The following is an 18,109-nucleotide window of genomic DNA, read 5'->3' as shown; positions in this document are numbered from 1 at the left end:
CCTCACTCTCATCTTGGTGCAGCAGATTTATCTTGCCCATAATGGTTAACTTGATGGTTAGCCTGTCAACTTGACCCAAGCTAGCATCAACTGGGAACAGGGGGCTTCAGTTGAGGAATCGACTCCATCAGATTGGCCTATGGGCAAGCCTGAGAGGCATTTTTTTTTGATTGATGATTGATACTAAAGGGCTCAGCCTACTATGGGTGGTGCTATCCTTATGTTGTTGTCCCCAGTTACATAAGAAAGCAAACCAATAAAACCAAAGGGAGCAAGCCAGTAAGCAACATTCCTCCATGGCCTCTGTTTCAGTTCCTGCTTCCAAGTTCCTGCCTTAAGTTTCTGGTTTGACTTGCCTCATGACAGACTATAAAATATAAAATGAAATAACCCCATATTGCTTTTGGTCATGGTGGGTGTTTTTTGGTTTTGTTTTGTTTTATAATCACAGCAATAGAAAGGAAAATAAGATAAGGCCTACCTAGGGCCAGGCTATAATCCAAAAGCCACTTCCAGCAGTAGCCTGGTTCAGCCCATTGGGCTCTCCAATTGTATGTCACCTGGGGACCAAGTGTTAGAACACATGAGGCACATTTCAAATTCAAACCTTAACAGCGGACATGTGGTCTCTTAAAGTAATTAGACTATCATCTGTGCTCAATTGGAGCACTTCTTTTCTTCTCAAAACGCAAGTCATACCTTTAGTGTGTCCCAGTGACTGGTGGTTTTCCATTTGTTGCAGTGTAGGGGTCAATATTAAAATTAATTCCTTGTCCGCCAAGGCAACTTATCATTCCAGCAGAAAGGGAGCTATGTTTCCAGTTTCCTTCTGTGGGAAAGCGAAGTCCTAGCTTCCCTTGAAGGCATTTGCACATTTACTTGGAGTTCTGTGGTAAACACTCTACTTGTGTATTTTGGGGGCAGGTGAGATGCCAAACAGAACCTTCTAGAAGCACTCCAGAAAACTAGAAACACATGGAGGGTTCCTTGTTCCTTCCTTGTCCAGTTTTGTTTGCGAACAATTCATTGAAGGTTACCCAACCTGCACAGAAATGGGTCAGGGTTGAGGTAAATTACCCACAGCCAGACAATCCGAGTTCCAGATTACTTACTTACAGACTACAGATTACAGATTACTTACAGATACCTTACTCTTAGCTTTTATATGTTTTATTTATAAAACAGCAAGGTATGTGTACAATGACGCACGGATGTGTTATGGGGCTGCAACATCAAATGCAAATTAAATAAGATTATAAAAGTCCTTTGTAACTCGAATAGGCTCATACAGATGTATACAAACTAGCATGCACATGCTTCCCGAATCTATGAATAGAACTGTGCAGGGGAGACTGTGGGACACTTCTGCTGTTGTGTTCTCCTTAGTGAACCATAGTCAGGCCACACTAATCTGAAGATGTTACGGTTGACCCTTCCTGCCTAAGGACCCTCAGGGAGCATAGGGGTCCTTCATTTTCTACAGCAGAGATTCTGGAGGAGAGAACAAGTTTCCTATCTGTCTCTAGATAATGTCCCCTAGGTAACTAAAAGAATGTCATTGTCTCTCTCCACCGATCAGTTTCCCCACTGCTAACACGTGGGGTCTGGGCAGGATCGCCTCTATTTCTCAAACTCACGACCCTCTAGGGAGGCTCCCTATTCCCTCTGGGTCCCAACCACAGACCAGGGTGAGCAGCCACCAGCACGGGGAAGAGAGCCTGAGCTCAGGCCACACCGCACGTTGTCTTTCTGTTTACCCCAAATTCACAAAGACACACATTTACAACGTTCTGTGTTCTTTCTTTTCTTTTTTTCTCCATCAATGTGTACAAAGCCTCCCCTCCCCCAGGTGAACTGAGCAGTCTCTCAGGGGTGTCGTCTCCTTCAGTACTCAAGGGCTTCTTTCTCCTTCCTGTTGAATGGGTTGTAGGGCTTCACAGTTGTCACCATTTGGGACAACGGGCCCTGGTGACGGAAGCGGTCAACTCTCATTTCTTGTAGTAAGAGGCTAGGATCCGAATGGAAGAAGACGACAAAAAAAAAAAAAGACATAATAGTTAACATGAAAACAAATACTTCACACTTATCCAACTAATGATGCACAGAAGTGGAAAGGATAGAGGAGCTCACGAGGGAAAGGTGGAGTGGAGACTAGCACAAGAAGAGGCTGGGAATGGCCACCCCGACTTTCCGTGCCAAGTGTTCTGTTTCTGAAAATGTATCCTAGGTTTATAGCAAATGCTTAGAGAAGAGGTGGACATAGAACAACCCAACGTCTCCTGCAGGAAGTTCCTGATGGAAGGGCCCAGGTGGTAGGTGTACCCCAGGAGGGAGAAAGGCATTTGCACGGAGTCTCCTTGAAGAGAGTAGCAAAGGAAGGTGTATGGAGAAGGCTTGGGAAGGCAGGAACCTGAGCTCAGGGGAGAGCCTGGTGGGAGGGAAGCACACACAGGCTGGTCAGACATCGAACTGAGGAACAGGGCCTGTGTCTGCCTTGGGCTCAAGCTGTCTGCTTGCTGAACCATGATCTCACTGTGTACCTTAGCTGGCTTGTTTGTAGCAATGAATCCACCCTACCAAAGTTTTCCTAAGACTTCATGGAAAGAAACCTGAAAGTATGAAGTGCTGTAATGGTGAGCTGCCCCTTAAATGACCACCCTAGAGCGAAGCTCTGCATTGTAGCAATCATCGTGACGAGGCCTGAGAACCCTCGGTATGTAGAGCTCCGCTGTTGAACGCACCATGAAGTTGGTCACACACACACACACACACACTGCAATGCTTGTATGAAGCAATCTGAAGTAGCTTCATATTTGGGCTGCAATTAACATGATAATGTATGTATGTATGTATGTATGTATGTATGTATGTATGTATGTATGTATGTAATCTCTTTTAAAACTGTGTTGTAGAAGATGGCACAGCTTCTATGCAGGTAACATCATAGAGTAAAGACCACAAAGAGAACCCCCACTAATGGAAATAAGGTTTGCATACCCTTTCCTTCCTATCTACCGTATGTGTGGCCCATCTACTCCTTGTGCATTTCTTCTTTTTGTTTCCTTCCCATCTATTTTGCATTCTGTCCCCAAATGAATCCAAAGGCACTTGGAGTTCACTCCATCTGGCTTGAAATCCAGAATGGAGACTCCTTTTCATGGATCCTCCAAAGTTTAAGCAATTAAAAGGCTCAAGCCCGCCCCTAAGTCTTATCTTCTACAAAGACTTCTGGCAAACTCTTCTGTATGAAGAGATGTCAACGGTTCCCATGCCCTGTCCCTCCATTAATCCTCAATCTGGCAGGAAGAGCTCACTTTTACCAGTGCTATCAGATGGCATAAGGTTGGGGAACAGGCTAGGAGGAAGAAGAAGTAGGACACTCAGAGCAATTGCTTCTTTAAGAAGTTTAGAAGTCAAGAGACTAGCCAGTCAGCAGAGGAAAGCCAGATGCTAAGTAAGACATGAGCAGAAATGGAGAGGTTTCAAGTTGAGAGGGAAGGACAAGCCTTTCACAAGTGAGTGAACATCTTCCTGAGAGGAAGAGAAAGAATTCGCAATGGACTCATGGGGAGCAGGGTGAAGCAGCAGAGGAAAGGAGGGTGACCCAGGCCTCTTCACAGGTGCATGCTGAAAGGACTAGAAGATTATTTGTAGCCCCGAAAAGGCTTGGTTATAACCAGTGCAGAAACAGGCATAGGTGTCTAAAAAGAAAGGAACAGATTACAAAGGCTCAGAAATCATACAGTGGAGCAAAAATGCTCTCAGATAATGTGACACTCAGAAGAAAATACAATAGGAAACAGGTATTAGCCCACATAGACAGGACCAAGAAGAAAACAGCTCACTGAGTCTGCATGATATGCAGTAGTCAGACACATGGCCTTATGTTTTCACTAGGCATTTTCAGAAAAGCACTTACATAGTGCTACAAAAATGTCAGAAGCAGGGACTTCATGGAGGAGAGCTTTGATCACCCCTTCCCCCTTCTTTTTTACTCCAAGGGCTAGACTAAATGGAGATGGTCCTCCTTCCTGCGAGAGGCATCATCCTTATGTCAATACAGAGTAGTCTTAAATTTACTCTTCCTTTTTCTCTGGACTGTCCTTTCTTCAACACCTCGGCTGCTGAAAGTTTTAATGAGGGGCGACTGTATGCTGTAGGCTGGTCAGAGTGAAGCCATCACAAACCCTCTCTGAGCTGAAGGAAACACTCTGGTGGTTGTTATTTCTATTGTTCTTCACCCTCAGATTGAGAGCTTCAGAAAAGCCACCTTGGAAAATAGCATGTCCTTACTCTGGGTTAATAATTGATCCCCATGTATGTATTGGTAATGGGATGGGAATATTCCTAGGAAAGACTTGGATTTTTCTCTCTGATTGCAAAACAAAGGGATACCGTTTAGCTTAGAGTAGAGGTTTATCTGAAAGACAAAAGGAGCCTTTGCCCTCTCTTGGATTGTCTGCTTCTGCAGAGGTGCAGGATGTGTGGGAAGGTGTTACAGCAACAGGATGTCTGGGTAAAGCCTCACACAGTTGGGGTTTAAGGGGCATTGCGAACAAATTGGAGAGATGTGAGAAATGTCTGCATTTGCTCTAGTGGGGGGTCTTTGAGTTTGTAATGGAAGTCAGGAATCAGCCAACCGGAACTTTTAACCTTCACTCTTGTATCTTGATAGGTACAAGGATATATTGAATGTTGGCATGGTTTATGGTCTCTATATGCAACAAAATTGTAATTGTTTCAGTCTTGCTTTCCAAAATGGATCTGTGACCTGGGAAATGCACCTTGACATTGACCTTTGCATGATACCTTGCAAAAGCTGGGGCTACACGTCCACAATAAGACCAGGATGTAGCAAGCTGAAGCTTCTGCAGGATGAAGAAGCAACAAAAAGAGAAGGGAAATGAAGGATTGGGAAAAACACTCGTGACCTAAGTGTCTTACAAAGGGTTAATATCCAGGACGTACCAATAAACAAACAAGCAGACAAATGCAGCTCAACCACAAAACCCATCGGTGACTAAAGGACCTGCATTGATTTGCTTCAAAAGAGATGAACTGTGGGGTGGGAAAAAGTATGTGAAAATGCTCTAAATCACTAATGACCAGAGAATGCAAATATGAATCAATGAGATATTGTCTCATACTCACTAGGAGGACTCTTATCAAGGGAGAGAAGACAGGGAGCACTGGTGACACTGGGGAGGAGAGAGTCTTTCCCAGTGTTGGAGGGAGTGTAGATTGGTGCAGTCATGGAAAACAGCATGGGGGGCCCTGGGCATGTAAGAAATGGAGTTCTGGGATGATCCAGCAGTCCATGTCAGGAGCATAGGCATCCAAGATATGAGAACTACTTCAAAGACACATCCCTATCACATGTTCACCACTCTCTTTAATAGCCGAGATATGGAATAATCCAGATGCCCTATTGATGGGTGAGTTAATGACATAACTATACAAATTAAAACCCTTCTGGAATATCCTCCAGTCTTAGAAAAGAGGTTGAATAAGATTAAAGGAGATACATTTGCCACGACATGGGCAAACCTGAAGGGCATTCTGCTCAACGAATAATTTAGAAGTGGAATAAAAATATGACATGATCACATTTACCATACACACACACACACACACACACACACACACACACACACACACACACACATATATATATATATATATATATACATATATATATATATATATATATAGAGAGAGAGAGAGAGAGAGAGAGAAAGAGAGAGGTGGGGGGTTAGAAAAGATGAACGACTGGTAGGAGGAAATGAGAAATGCTGGCCAGAGGGCAAGCTATGGCAATAGTTTAGAATAAGCTTGGAGAACTAACATAACAGGAGGGCTAATGGGCGATGGCAGTGTACTGCGTTCAAAACTTTTGCTTCCCGAGTAGATTTTACCTATTCTTGCCATTGGGGGTTGGGAGCTGAGACGAAGATGAACACATTTATCTGCTGGACTACCTTACCACTTCCTTCTCTATTTAACCTTTAACACCACATTTCCTCATTTATGTATAGTAAATTTTATTTTTTAATTACACTTACAAATATTAGAAAAAATGGCTTAGAAGTGAATTAAATTGAATTCCAACTATTAGCCTGAAGGGTACTGGCTTCCCGTTGCAATATTTAGGACCAGATGGCTGGGTGTGCAATGCGGTTGTCAAACTAGAAATTTAGATGTGCTGAGAAAGCCCACTGCCAAATGATACCTTCCCTATTCTTTAACGTTGCACGTACAGAAGAGCTTTTGTGGTATGGATAGTGCACAGAAGGCTTAGGGTGGCCCCAGCCACTTTCCTCCTAAGATTCTCTTCTACCCTGACTGTCAGATCTGAGACCCTTCCCTTCCAAGAGTCAATTTCCTTGAAGCAGTTCTACTGTTATATCTTCTTAAGCTCCCCCATAAATCCCCACTGCTTGTATGTGCCTCGGTTCCCTCAGTGTGAACTGTGATCGGTAAGATTCCCTTCCTCGTTGGGTACCCAGACAGTAACGGCAACTGAGTGTGTAAGGTGACCATCCTGTAATGGTTCTGGGTGTCATCCATTGCTGCAGACTCATGTTCAGTTTCTTGCTCACTCCCTGTGAACAGGCTGTGCTCCTAGGAATTGCTGGGGGGCACAATCCTTATGTGACAATATGATCGGAGAACATGTGAATGGAATAAAAACGGATGAATAAATAACTCAGTGAGCAGCTAGGTGACCGTCCTCGTGGATGCTGTATTCATTGACAGCTGCGGTTTCCCAGAAAGTTCCAGTCTCCGGTAAGAAGAGCTCCACCTAACCGTCAAGTCCTAGCCTCAGTGCTCAGAAAGGCCTCCCTGGGCACAGACTGCAGACCTCAGACTTAAGTGTGGGGATAGGCGCATTCAGTGTCTGGCCCAAGTGGAGACTGGAATATTCCCCTACTGAGAAAACGCAATCTAGAGGAAAAGGTGGGCTTGTGGGGAGGTGTTGTGGATTGTCTGATGCTGCATGTGTTATGGTAATTTGGTCCCCCAAATTACACGAGAATCTGCACGTCTGCACGTAAGACACCGAGGGACCCTGCCCCGAGTTGGTTTTGATTGATAATAATAATAATAAAAAAAATGCAGGTGGCCAATGGCTGGGCAGGGAGACAGAGGCGGGACTTTAGGATTCCCAGGCAACGGGCTGAGGAGGGAGCAGGAAGTGGAAGAGCAGCCAAGCTGGGAGAGGAGTAGAAGCCACGTCTGAGGTGTGCCAGACAGAGAACGTAGTTGTTATGTAGGTGCTGGGAAACTCAGCCCGCGAGGGCTGCAGGTCTGGGTCCAGGGCGGCCAAGACGAAATATAGGTATTAGTAAGTAATAACTCAGGAATATCGGACGGGAGTGTGGTATGAACATGGAGGTTTGGAAGTGGTCCAGCCTTTGAGCTTTTTAAGGCATATTAAAATATACGCGCGCGCGCGCGTGTGTGTATGTGTGTGTGTGTGTGTGTGTGTGTGTGTGTGTGTGTGTGTGTGTGTGGTCTTTCATTTGAGAACCCAGAACATTGGGATAGGTAAGCGAGTAGAATACCGGCCGCCACTGCCAGGATGGGTTGAGTAGAGTTATTTGGGTCAAGCAACAGGGAGGAAGGCCCACCATAGCCTGCCTTAGACTCAGGTAACACCCACATTTTCAGAACTGTGTAGTCCTTTCAGTTCAAAACCAAGACGTCTACCAAGGGCTTACAAGTCTTAGGTATGACGAGAAAAGTGGATTGCCTCCCACTACTGATTGCCAATAAAGCATTCTTCCATTCTCTCCATCCACTGCCTTCTGTTTCAATGTGCAAAGATGGGCATTAAAATTCTTGGGAATTTCAACAGACTTTTAATTTATTTTTAATAAAAAGACATTTACAAGAAAGGACTACACGGCTCCTGTTAGGTAGCATGCAGTGTTGATAATAGCTGTTAATGATGTATGTACACAACTGGGGGGGGTGGCTCTCAGGGGTGAAATGGCTTCTCACGAAGAACCTAAAGGGACTGCCGTTAGCATTGTCAATGGGACCATTAACCTGCAATTTTTCCCCCCTCAAGGCAGTTCTGAGTCAAGTTTCCCTCAGCAGAAAAATGAACTGCTTTCTTTTTTGAACTTGTCTCTCCATTTTTCTTAGCCACTGCAAATTTACACTTAGTATTTAATTGTTCTTTAATGGAATAGCCATAATTATCATTTCTCTTTCTAATGTATGTGAGCAGACTGAGTAATAGGATTCCTACTTACCGGTTCATCTCCGAGTCTGATAATGGCATTGTTGGTGGAATATTAGAATTGGTTGGGTGGGTGGCTGTGAAATGAACCTTGCCAGTGTATCCTGGGATATTCGCAGAACTGAAGTCAACAGGGAGAAGAAGGGCAAGAGGAGATTAAAATAATGACTCGTGGAATGAATAGTCATAGTGACTAGACACACATATAAAAAATAGGAAGACACAGTCAAATTGTTTTTCCCTTACAAGGTCCAGGGCTTGGGTATACAACCAGGAAAGGAGTCATCAGCATGGGCTAGCTGACCTCTAGACAACATCTCAGCTCTGGTGCCAAAATACTTATTTCAAGTGTGTTTTAACTCTCATTTTAAATATGTATGTCCATGACTTACAGGTGAACTAAGTTGCTTATGGAAGGAAGAAAGATTTGTAAACAGCAGATCTATGCCACACATAACTTTGTATCAATAAAAACATGCTTGTGTTTACACTCATGGTGTCTTTGGTCAAATGTATTTCTTGCCACCGTAATCCTTCATATCCTAGATTTCAGATGCTTTTCTGGAACTTCTGCATTGGCAATACATGTAAATCCGTGCAATAACACCGCACTGACTTGTTTATTTTAAACTACCCACTGGTCTGTTTCCTCTTCTCTTTCCCTGCCATGGATAGAGTAAGAAAGCATAAGAACACAGGAAAAGGTTCTGTAGCGTGTACAGAGGAGACCTCTGTAGCAAGGGCAGTCAACTGAGAACTTAACTCATTCAGGGAAACATGAAGACTCATTAATATGCTTGCCTTAACATTGAAAATGGTTTACCCCGATGGCTTCCTAGGAAGGAGCGGGTGAAGTCCAGAGCCCCACGTGAGGCTCAATCCTGGGGGCTGTTTATAACATGGCTGTCTTAACTACTGGGAGCCCGAGAAAAGAAGATTTAATTGTACACCCAAAAAGCTGGTGCACAATGCAGGTGTCTAAGCCCAGAGCTGACACCCATCAACCCCTCAGCCTCAGCCTGCTGCTGTCTCACTGCAGACAAAGTACAGCCACCATTGCAAACACACCCTGAGTTGCAACTTTCAACTCTTGCTTTGTGCTTCCCTTCCCTGGTGTCCTTTACGAGAGCATGATATTGTAAGCTTATTCCTTATTTAAGATTTACCCCAAGACTAAATAATACAAGGCAGAAGCAACAGCCCAATGTCTACCTAAGAAGAACTCTTCTGTGGATGTCTTGGCTATGTCCTTTCCTTATAGCCAATGCACCGGACAACATTTTCTCTGGGGATGATTTAGCCACAGAGACATTTTGCAAAGTGGAGCTTAAGAAAGGTTGTCGTTCCTCGTTACGGACCGCATCTTTTTTTTTTTTTTTTCGGAGCTGGGGACCGAACCCAGGACCTTGCACTTGCTAGGCAAACGCTCTACCACTGAGCCAAATTCCCAACCCCACAGACTGCATCTTAAATGCCATCCAATGGTTTTTCTTGTATTGACAGACTGATTTTTATCTCAGAGTACCACTGGAGAGTGGTAGAAACTTTTGGGATATAGGGCCCACAGAGGCCGAGTTAGGTTACAGGTGGGGTGCTCTTAGGAGGCTGCTGGAGCTGGATCTCTCTCTCTCTCTCTCTCTCTCTCTCTCTCTCTCTCTCTCTCTCTGCGTCCTGGTTATGATTTGAACAGACTTCTCCAGGATTTGCTGCTTCCAAGTGTTATACTGTGCGGTGGCGGATCCAAAGGGACATGGCTGAGGGCTTTAGATGGAAGCCTCTAGTACTATGAACTATATAGGTGTGTGTGTGTGTGTGTGTGTGTGTGTGTTTGAACATATATATGTGAGTGTATATACACACACATATATGTATATATATATTCTCTTTAGTTGTCTTATCTCAGGCATTTTTTCTTATTGACAGAAGTCAGACTAACACATTCTTTAAAATGTCAGATGACAGGAAAACAAAAGGGATGCTAGCGAGGAATGTAAGTGCATGCTCTGGTGTCAGGGTGAAGACAGAGGTCAAGCGGTACCTGTCGTCGGCCCTGGGATCTGGCGTCTCGTTAGGCTCTCCTGGCACATTGTTGCCTCAGCCATGACATCAGGCAGTGATATAACCCAAAGGTCTTGCGAAGTGACTATAGCTCTCCCTGTCATTTCTTGAGGTTTTCCTAGGTTCACTCTGTGTTAGTATCAGAATGTTATGGGAAAGTTAGGTGGCGAGCAGGAAGTTGTTCTAACAAAGCTCACAGCTGTCTTGAGCATGCCATTTTACGGCTCTTGATGAGGGCCTCCTGGCTTAAAGCCTCCACATTTAAAAGCAAAGGAAAATCACACCGAGAGTTGCAGGTTTAGAACAAATGGTAGGAACTGACATGTTTTCCGAGGCTAAGAAATGAACAGCAAAAACCGAGAGAGGATTGAGAGGCTGGCTTCTGCGAGCCTGTCTACCCCCTCATGGCCTGTGAGACGCCATCGACCTTCAGGAAAGCTCTCTGGGTCCCAGTCCAGCCAACTGCAGTTGAAAAGATAGAGACGGGACAATCTAAAGAAAATAAAATTTTTACAAACTGGAAGCCTCATAGTTGGAGAAGACAAAGTTTGTACAGTACATGCAGCTGTAAAGACCTGCAGATCTCTCCACTGGAGTCCTCGGCTGTTTAAAAGATGGTGATTTATGTATCAGCTTCCCCTACTCTGACTAAATCAGGAATGACGGGGCCTGGGAGTCTGGGCTTGCTAGCTATCATTTCTCAAAGGTTCTAGAATGGGATGAGGATGAGGAACCTCATCGTGAAGTCCGTTGGAAGGGCCTGTATGACTGAACGGGAGCTGCCAAGTTCTGGCCAGTGTCCCTAGGGATTTCTCAGGAGTTTCTTAAAGTGTAGCTGTAAGGTGGAGAGGTACCAAAAATGAGGCCAAACTAGTGGTGTGTGTGTGTGTGTGTGTGTGTGTGTGTGTGTGTGTGTGTGCGCGCGCGCGCGCACGCCTCTTCCCCCAAGCATTCTTTGAAGCTTCCATGCATGTTACCAAGGAAATCCCCTCGTGCCGTGTGATAGGTTTTTTCCGCTGCCTCTGAAACACCTGCACAAGTAAAATGCTTCTGAAGTCCTAGTCCTCAGCTGGGCAGCTAGGACGGCAGAGAGACGGACACAAGCAAGGTGTCCATCATGAGAGGGGCTTCGTTTAAAACCCCACCCGCCTTGTGACTCTGTGGCCTGTAGACTGTTTACTGACCCTGACTGACATCTATGTGACATTACATAAAGGTCGTTCTCGGATTCATCTTCTCTAAAAATGATGACAGACCGTACAACTAGTAGACCAACCAGCTGCTTAGGCCGCGGATGAATTCGGCTGCATAGTAAAGTGCTAAAATATTTGAAAATGAAAGTCCTCACCCACGCTCATGCTAAATATATTTCCCTTAACCCTGGCCTGCAGGGACATCACAAGAGAGAGCATTTTTGCCCTCTTGTGATATAAGCATATATATGCACTTGCCATATGGATGTAACTTTATATGCATTTATAGATGCATCTATAGATATATAGATGTATAGATTTAAAGAGGACTCTCGGGGGGTGCACTCAGGCTGCTTCTGGGAGGGGATGTTTTTCAGATGAAGGGAAGGAAGCATTTCCTCGCTCTTTGCTGCATGTTTAGAGATCTCCACCTGCCCATGTGGAAACAGACCCGAATCAGCGTACACCCATCTGCACAGATTCTGCATTTGTTTTTATCTTTGTGTGTAGCTTTCTGGACTTGCTCCCATCTCTGGAGACCCCATTCCTTCAGGAGTCTCGGTTTGGTTTCGTTTGAATATTTTGTTAGCTAAGACGACAACTGACTGTTTCATCTCGATAAACCATAATAAAGCAAAAAATTTTTTTGAATGATTTCAGAGAATAAATCAGCAATATTAGCAATCTTCCTGCAGAAGTCTCCTGAGTGTTGAGCTTCTAGGTGCGAGACCCAAAGCCCAGTTCACCCTAATTCTATATACACATGGTACTACTTATAGGCTAACAAAAAATAAGGGAAATATAATTTAAAGTCTAATTACGTCACTTAAAATAGAAAACGAGGAAAATATATTCTATACATAGTACGGGAAAAGCCTGGTGGTGTGTAGAATATATGGTTAAAGACTTAGTCACATATACAGATGTCGCAGTATACTACAGACTGAATAATCACTGTGTACAACAAATACTCTTTAAAATGTCTCATATCACTGAGGCAATTTTCTATATAAACCTATACCTTATATCGTATCATATGCACATATTTCAGGAGAGAACAAAGGCAAAGTCTAAGTAATATGCTTGGAGCCTAGCAAACTTCAAGCAGCAGGACCAGTTCTCAGAGCTCACGCAGTGGACTGCATATGAAAGGTCAGGGGCGGTTCTCAGCTGAGCCAGGAGGATGACATAAACACACATATGCTATTCTCCGGTGGCCCTGGGGATCAAACCTAGGATGCCATGCACACTAAACGAGTTGTCTGGTGCTGAACTCCACACTCAGCCAGCCCATCTGAAGACACAAACGCTTAGGTCAGTGGGCAAAGAGAGAAGGTAGCCAATGAAACGTTTAACTCTAATTTTTTTTTCTATTTTCCGGAGCTGGGGACCGAACCCAGGGCCTCGCGATTGCTAGGCAAGCGCTCTAACACTGAGCTAAATCCCCAACCCCCGTTTAACTCTCATTTAACTCCAGGACCTCTCTGAGCAGTGGGGTGACCTTAGACAAAATAAAAATTCTTTTTTCTGACTGAAACTTATTATGTAGCCCAGGCTGCTAGCAATCTTTCAACACGAGCCTGTTGAGCGTTGGGCTTCCAAATGTGGGACATTAGGACAGTTGTGAGCTGCCTAATCTAGGTGCTGGGAAATGAGCTCAGGTCCTTTGGAAGAGCAACACACGTTTTAGCCACGGAGCCATCTTTCCGGTTCCACACATCCAGTTCAAATGGAAACTTTCTGAGCCTTCCTCATCTCTCTACTGCACCCTATCCAGGGTCACTGCACCTTCACTGAAAGGGCCCTGGAGTCATGTGGTACAGCTGAGGAACAATCGTGGATCATGGTGTAGTCGTCTGCTTATGCAGAGTCAACAAGAGGAACTCCGATGTGGAAGGGGGAGGGGAGGCCACTCAGCGAAAGTGGATGAGAGACAGAAGAATGGGCGCAGAGGATGAAAGGGAGGAAAAGCTCAACACGTAGACAGGGAAACAGGAACAGAGAGAGGGTGTTTAGAATTGCGGTGGATCTGATATTTCCATTCGCTACTTTGTGATGAGTTCTGGTCACTGAACTGTTTTCCTGAAAGCCTGAGGATATGTGTTCCAACCATTTCCTGGAGTTTGTAACTTTGTTGCTATTACCACCATCCCATTGACGTGGGTTTTTTTTTCTGTGTTTTCTTCATTTTTCCCACTGTCCACTTACAAGGAGACAAAGGGATAACGTGGCTCAAGGCTTCTCTTTTAGGCAAGGATGAATCTCAAGAGCCGAGCACCAGGCAGGACGCACACAGCACCGTAGTCCATGTGTTAAGGGCAAGCATTTGCCACAGGGTCAGGACGTCCATTATCTTGATGCAACCTCAGGGCTCCTGAAATGAGCCATCTGGGCTCCTCATGTCCTGTTCTCTGACCTCACCCTCCTTGTCTGCAGAAAGGGAACAGAACTGGTTTGGGCACCTCTGGCTTGCTCATGCTACTTTTGAAAAATAAAGGAGAGAGTAGTTGTGTAAGAGCTCTGGGAAGACTGTCTAGCCACAAGGAGCAGCAACAGGCTGACACCAGGGACAGCTAGTCACAGCCAACTTAGCCCGGGCTGTGAGGTGATTTCTGTAAGGCTGAGAGCATTCCACTGGGCTGCAGGAGATCACTCTTTGTCACTCCAGACCTTCTCAGGTGCCAGCTGGGGATCTATGTTGAACAATTTGCCTTTATTGGCTGATGTGTCCTCGCAGACATCCCCACACTGAGAAAGCAGAGGTCGTTGTGAGACTGTGACCTTCTGTAAAGGATGATGTTCTTAGTTGTGACGGGATAGTGGTCTATGACCTGGACCTGCACTCTCCTCACAGGCCATCCTTGCTCCTCTCTGGGAAAATTAGAACCACGTGTTTCTAGGGCAGGTGCCATGGGCTCTCTCCTCTGTTTCCCCTCCATCAGGAAAGAAAAGACACTTTGGGTAGCTCCCTCCTTCTCTTAAGACAGAGATAGGACAGCTTGCTCCTGGGCCCTGAGTATACTTTTCATTCAAGTCTGACTCTCTGTCCTGACCAGTCCTGGCTGTGGCTGTGGTGGAGATGTGAGGTCATGGAGCGATCACTAAAGGGACTTGCTTTAGTGGCCTTGGGTTCAGCCACATCAAATGTCTAGGCCATCTCTTGGGTCAAGAGGCAAAGTCACACTGAAAGCAAAAGTGATCCTTACTTTAATTTCCTATATGATTCAGATTAGAAATGGGGATTAATTATATAATTTAAATAAGTTCCCGACTCTGAAATGTCAATCTAGCTTTTCTGGATTTCTGTTCTACTTTATGGATAGTTTGGATTCTCTTGGTCCTGGACCTACTCTCAAATTATAAGTTCCTTAGCATTGAATGTCATTTGATATGTGAGCATGAGTGCCAAATTAGTAAACTGTTATTTATAATGGGAAAACATGTCCTGATTCTGTTTGTATGGATGTTATACATGTATGTAGGCATAATTGTGCAAAAATGTATGCAGAAGTTATTTTTCTTTTTTGTGAGAGGTTGGCTTATATAAACTTGGTATAGTCTTATAGAGGAATATTATGCAGCCATTAAATGAATTGTGGAGAAAATGATTGGTGTTTACTTAAATCTTACATTCATGCAAGCTCTGTGTGTGAATATAGGTATACTGTGTACATATGTACCGACTTCTTAGACACATAGATGAAGGATCATCAAATCTCCAACATTGGTATTAAAAACCAAAGAGATAGTTTATTTTCTATACTTCAAAAATACTTGGATTATTGTTATATTAGCATATATAGACGTTAAAAGGCAATGAACTATGCTGAGTGAACATCAACACGGGATAGTTATACCAGCTCCGGAAAATGACTAAAGACGAGGCTTGAGAATGCTTGGAAAGTTCCACCTTGTAATCTATTCCAAGGAATCTCCACTAGGTAAATAACTTTAAATCATGAAAGACATTTCAAAATATTTGGGAGAATGAATAGTGGCAAAAAGAGAAAGGAAATAATTTATATATGAATTTAAATCAGTCAAATGCAGTACATCTGAAAGAAAAGAAATGGTGTTTAGGAAAAGTGTATTTCACAATCCTGCTATAATACAGAGGTGGTGGGTGTGCCCTGTGTCATATCACAGTGGTGGGGGCTCCCTATGGCATATCACAGCAAGAGTGAGAGGGGCATTTGACAAGCAGGAACGGTCAGAGTCTAATAGCAATTATGTTCTCATAGGAGAGTTTGGGTTTGTGTTTACTACTGTTTTCTGCCCTCAATTCTTGTAATGATCAGATTCAATTCTACAACAGAAATAATAAATACTTTAAACTCTTGAAATGTTCTTTACCAGTGTAGACCAGATGATCTGATAACTAGGAAAAGAAGAGGAGGAGGAGGAGATTGAGGGAGGGAGGAAGGGAAGAAGGAAGGAAGAAAGAAAGAAAGAAAGAAAGAAATTACCTGAAGGAAGTTTGAAAGATAATGTCTCCCCAGGGGTGGGGATGGGGGTGGGTGTGGGGTCGTGGCATGGGGTGTGGCTCAAGACTCTGTAAGTCTACTGAGTAATGTTTTGTGTGGTTGAAGGATGGCATCCTGATAAACGTAAGGGCATGGTTAAACATCAATCTTCTGGACTCTAAAGATAATGTCACAGGGTGCTTTTCAGTAAGAAGTTCTTTTAAAACTATGAAATTTTAATGAGAGTCATGCTTGCATTTGAATAGGACATCGGCTTGTTGGCTGTTTGTTCTCCCCTTCTTTGTACAAAATAAAAATGTGAATTTCTGGACTTGAGACTTTATGGAGATGAAGACATATTTTATAAACTCTTTAACTTTGTAAGCCCAGTGTGATATCGTGCAAAATACGTAACATTAAATTCGAGACCTATTTGTAGGTAGTAAAACTACCAAGTGGACGAGCAGGAGATCAGCACAAAGCCAGACGCAGAGCCTCTTGGTTGGAGCTCGGAGGGAGATGGCAAGGTTCCTGGAGCACAGGGCGAGGAGTTTGGAAGAGTTCACTAGAAATCTATTTCTCGGGGTCAGTGTGGACAAACACACAGGCATTTACTACGCAGTTGAATATATTAATAACAACACTGAGTGCCACGGCATCTATAAACACTTCATGATAAAAATGGAAAACATTCGTTGTGTTAAAAGGTTAGGAGTCTGTTAAAAACCAGGAAATCAATCACGAGCAGAAACTTTGCAACCTGGGACGCCCTCTAGCGCCCTTAGTGGAGAAACACAGCTAAATGTTAGTTGTCTCTCAAAACACAAGCTTTAGCAAGATAAGGTAAAAAACACTCAAAACACTCGCCCAACTCCCTCCCCCCCACAAAAGTCCTGTTTTTACATTTAAAAAATTAAATAACTCCTATTTTCGTTTCAGTGTCTTTTAAAAATCACCCCAAGGAAAGCTTGACTTTTTTTTTTAAAGCAAGATCGTTTCACAAAACATTTCATACTTGAATATAAAGTATATACTTGAATAAAAAGAAACATCAAAATCTTATGCTTGGTGAACACTTTAAGATTGGCTTACTCCTTTCAAGTTATTCCTTTCAATTTTTTTTAAAGAATTGTTGTTTGAGTAGTAATGACTCCCTTGCAGAATTTATGGGAATTTTACATTGGTTCCTTCAGACTCGACAAATGGCGGCAGGCTTCAGCCGTCTTTGAAGAGCCACATGTAAAAATGATTTCTCAGCAGTCATGGGTCAAAGAGCAAAGTCAGTTTTCTTGTGTGAAATGGTCTGTCCACCAAGATTTTTAGCTTGTTGGAGACACATTTTTTCTATTTTCTATTTGCATTAGGCCAGCTCTTAGCATAGCTTTCAGCCCTAGACAAACATGCTTACATTCTTGATTTAAAAAAAAAGTGTATAAATGGACTAAAGCTAAAGGTAATTTTGAAAGATATTTTATAGCCTGACAGAGAGGAGAAAGAATTAGGTTGAATTAATAATGGGAATAAGTAAGCAAATAACAGGAAATAAAATAAAACCCAAACATTTAACAAACAATAGCACATTGAAGGAGGTGATTCAATCAGAAATCGGTTTGTGAGCATAACATGTTTTAAAAGATAAAACCAATCAGCATTCAGCTAGTTGTGACAATTTATGCCATGACTATAACTATATGAAGTCCTTGGTAAGAGCTGTCAATCATGGAAAAAACCAATGTGAGAATTTCTTTATATTTTACAACTCTGTGGCATGGAGGAATGACAACAGAACCTCTGTTTCAGTTAACTGAATAAACAACATGGTCTTTAAAATGTGTGCCTCAAAATGACCTTTTCCTGTCATGGTGTCTAAACAATGCAGTAGGACAGCTACTTAGATGCACGCACAGTACTAGGTATTACAAGAAATCTAGGGAGGATGCACATTAAGTATTACCAAATATTAAAGCATTTTATATATTGATTTGAGCATCCTTAAGTTTCAATATCCGCAGGTATTTGGAACCAAATCCTCTGCCCCTAGACCAAAGCTCTGAGCCTGTATGTATGTGCTATATACTTTAGAACAGACACTATTGTAGCGAAGGGTTTGTGCAAAGAGGGCCCATCTGAGTATATACATTCTATAG

At 43.4% G+C, this 18,109-nt stretch overlaps 1 protein-coding gene across 7 annotated transcripts in view; it reads right to left on the bottom strand.

Moving 5' to 3' along the window:
• Positions 1 to 1,790: 1,790 nt before the first annotated feature.
• Spmip7 (sperm microtubule inner protein 7) overlaps positions 1,791 to 18,109 on the bottom strand; it is a 55,092-nt gene continuing 38,773 nt past the window's right edge. For 6 of the 7 annotated variants that reach the window (NM_001401550.1, NM_001401548.1, NM_001401549.1 and 3 more), the window contains 2 exon segments: positions 1,792 to 2,008; positions 8,262 to 8,369. In NM_001401550.1, coding sequence (NP_001388479.1) covers positions 1,885 to 2,008; positions 8,262 to 8,369 — 232 coding nt within the window. In that variant the 3' untranslated portion in view covers positions 1,792 to 1,884. 7 annotated transcript variants of the gene reach the window in all.

Source organism: Rattus norvegicus, chromosome 14, assembly GCF_021556685.1.
Source record: "Rattus norvegicus strain SHRSP/BbbUtx chromosome 14, alternate assembly SHRSP_T2T, whole genome shotgun sequence".
Taxonomy (NCBI): Eukaryota; Metazoa; Chordata; class Mammalia; order Rodentia; family Muridae; genus Rattus; species Rattus norvegicus.
This window is presented reverse-complemented; position numbering and strand designations above follow the sequence as displayed.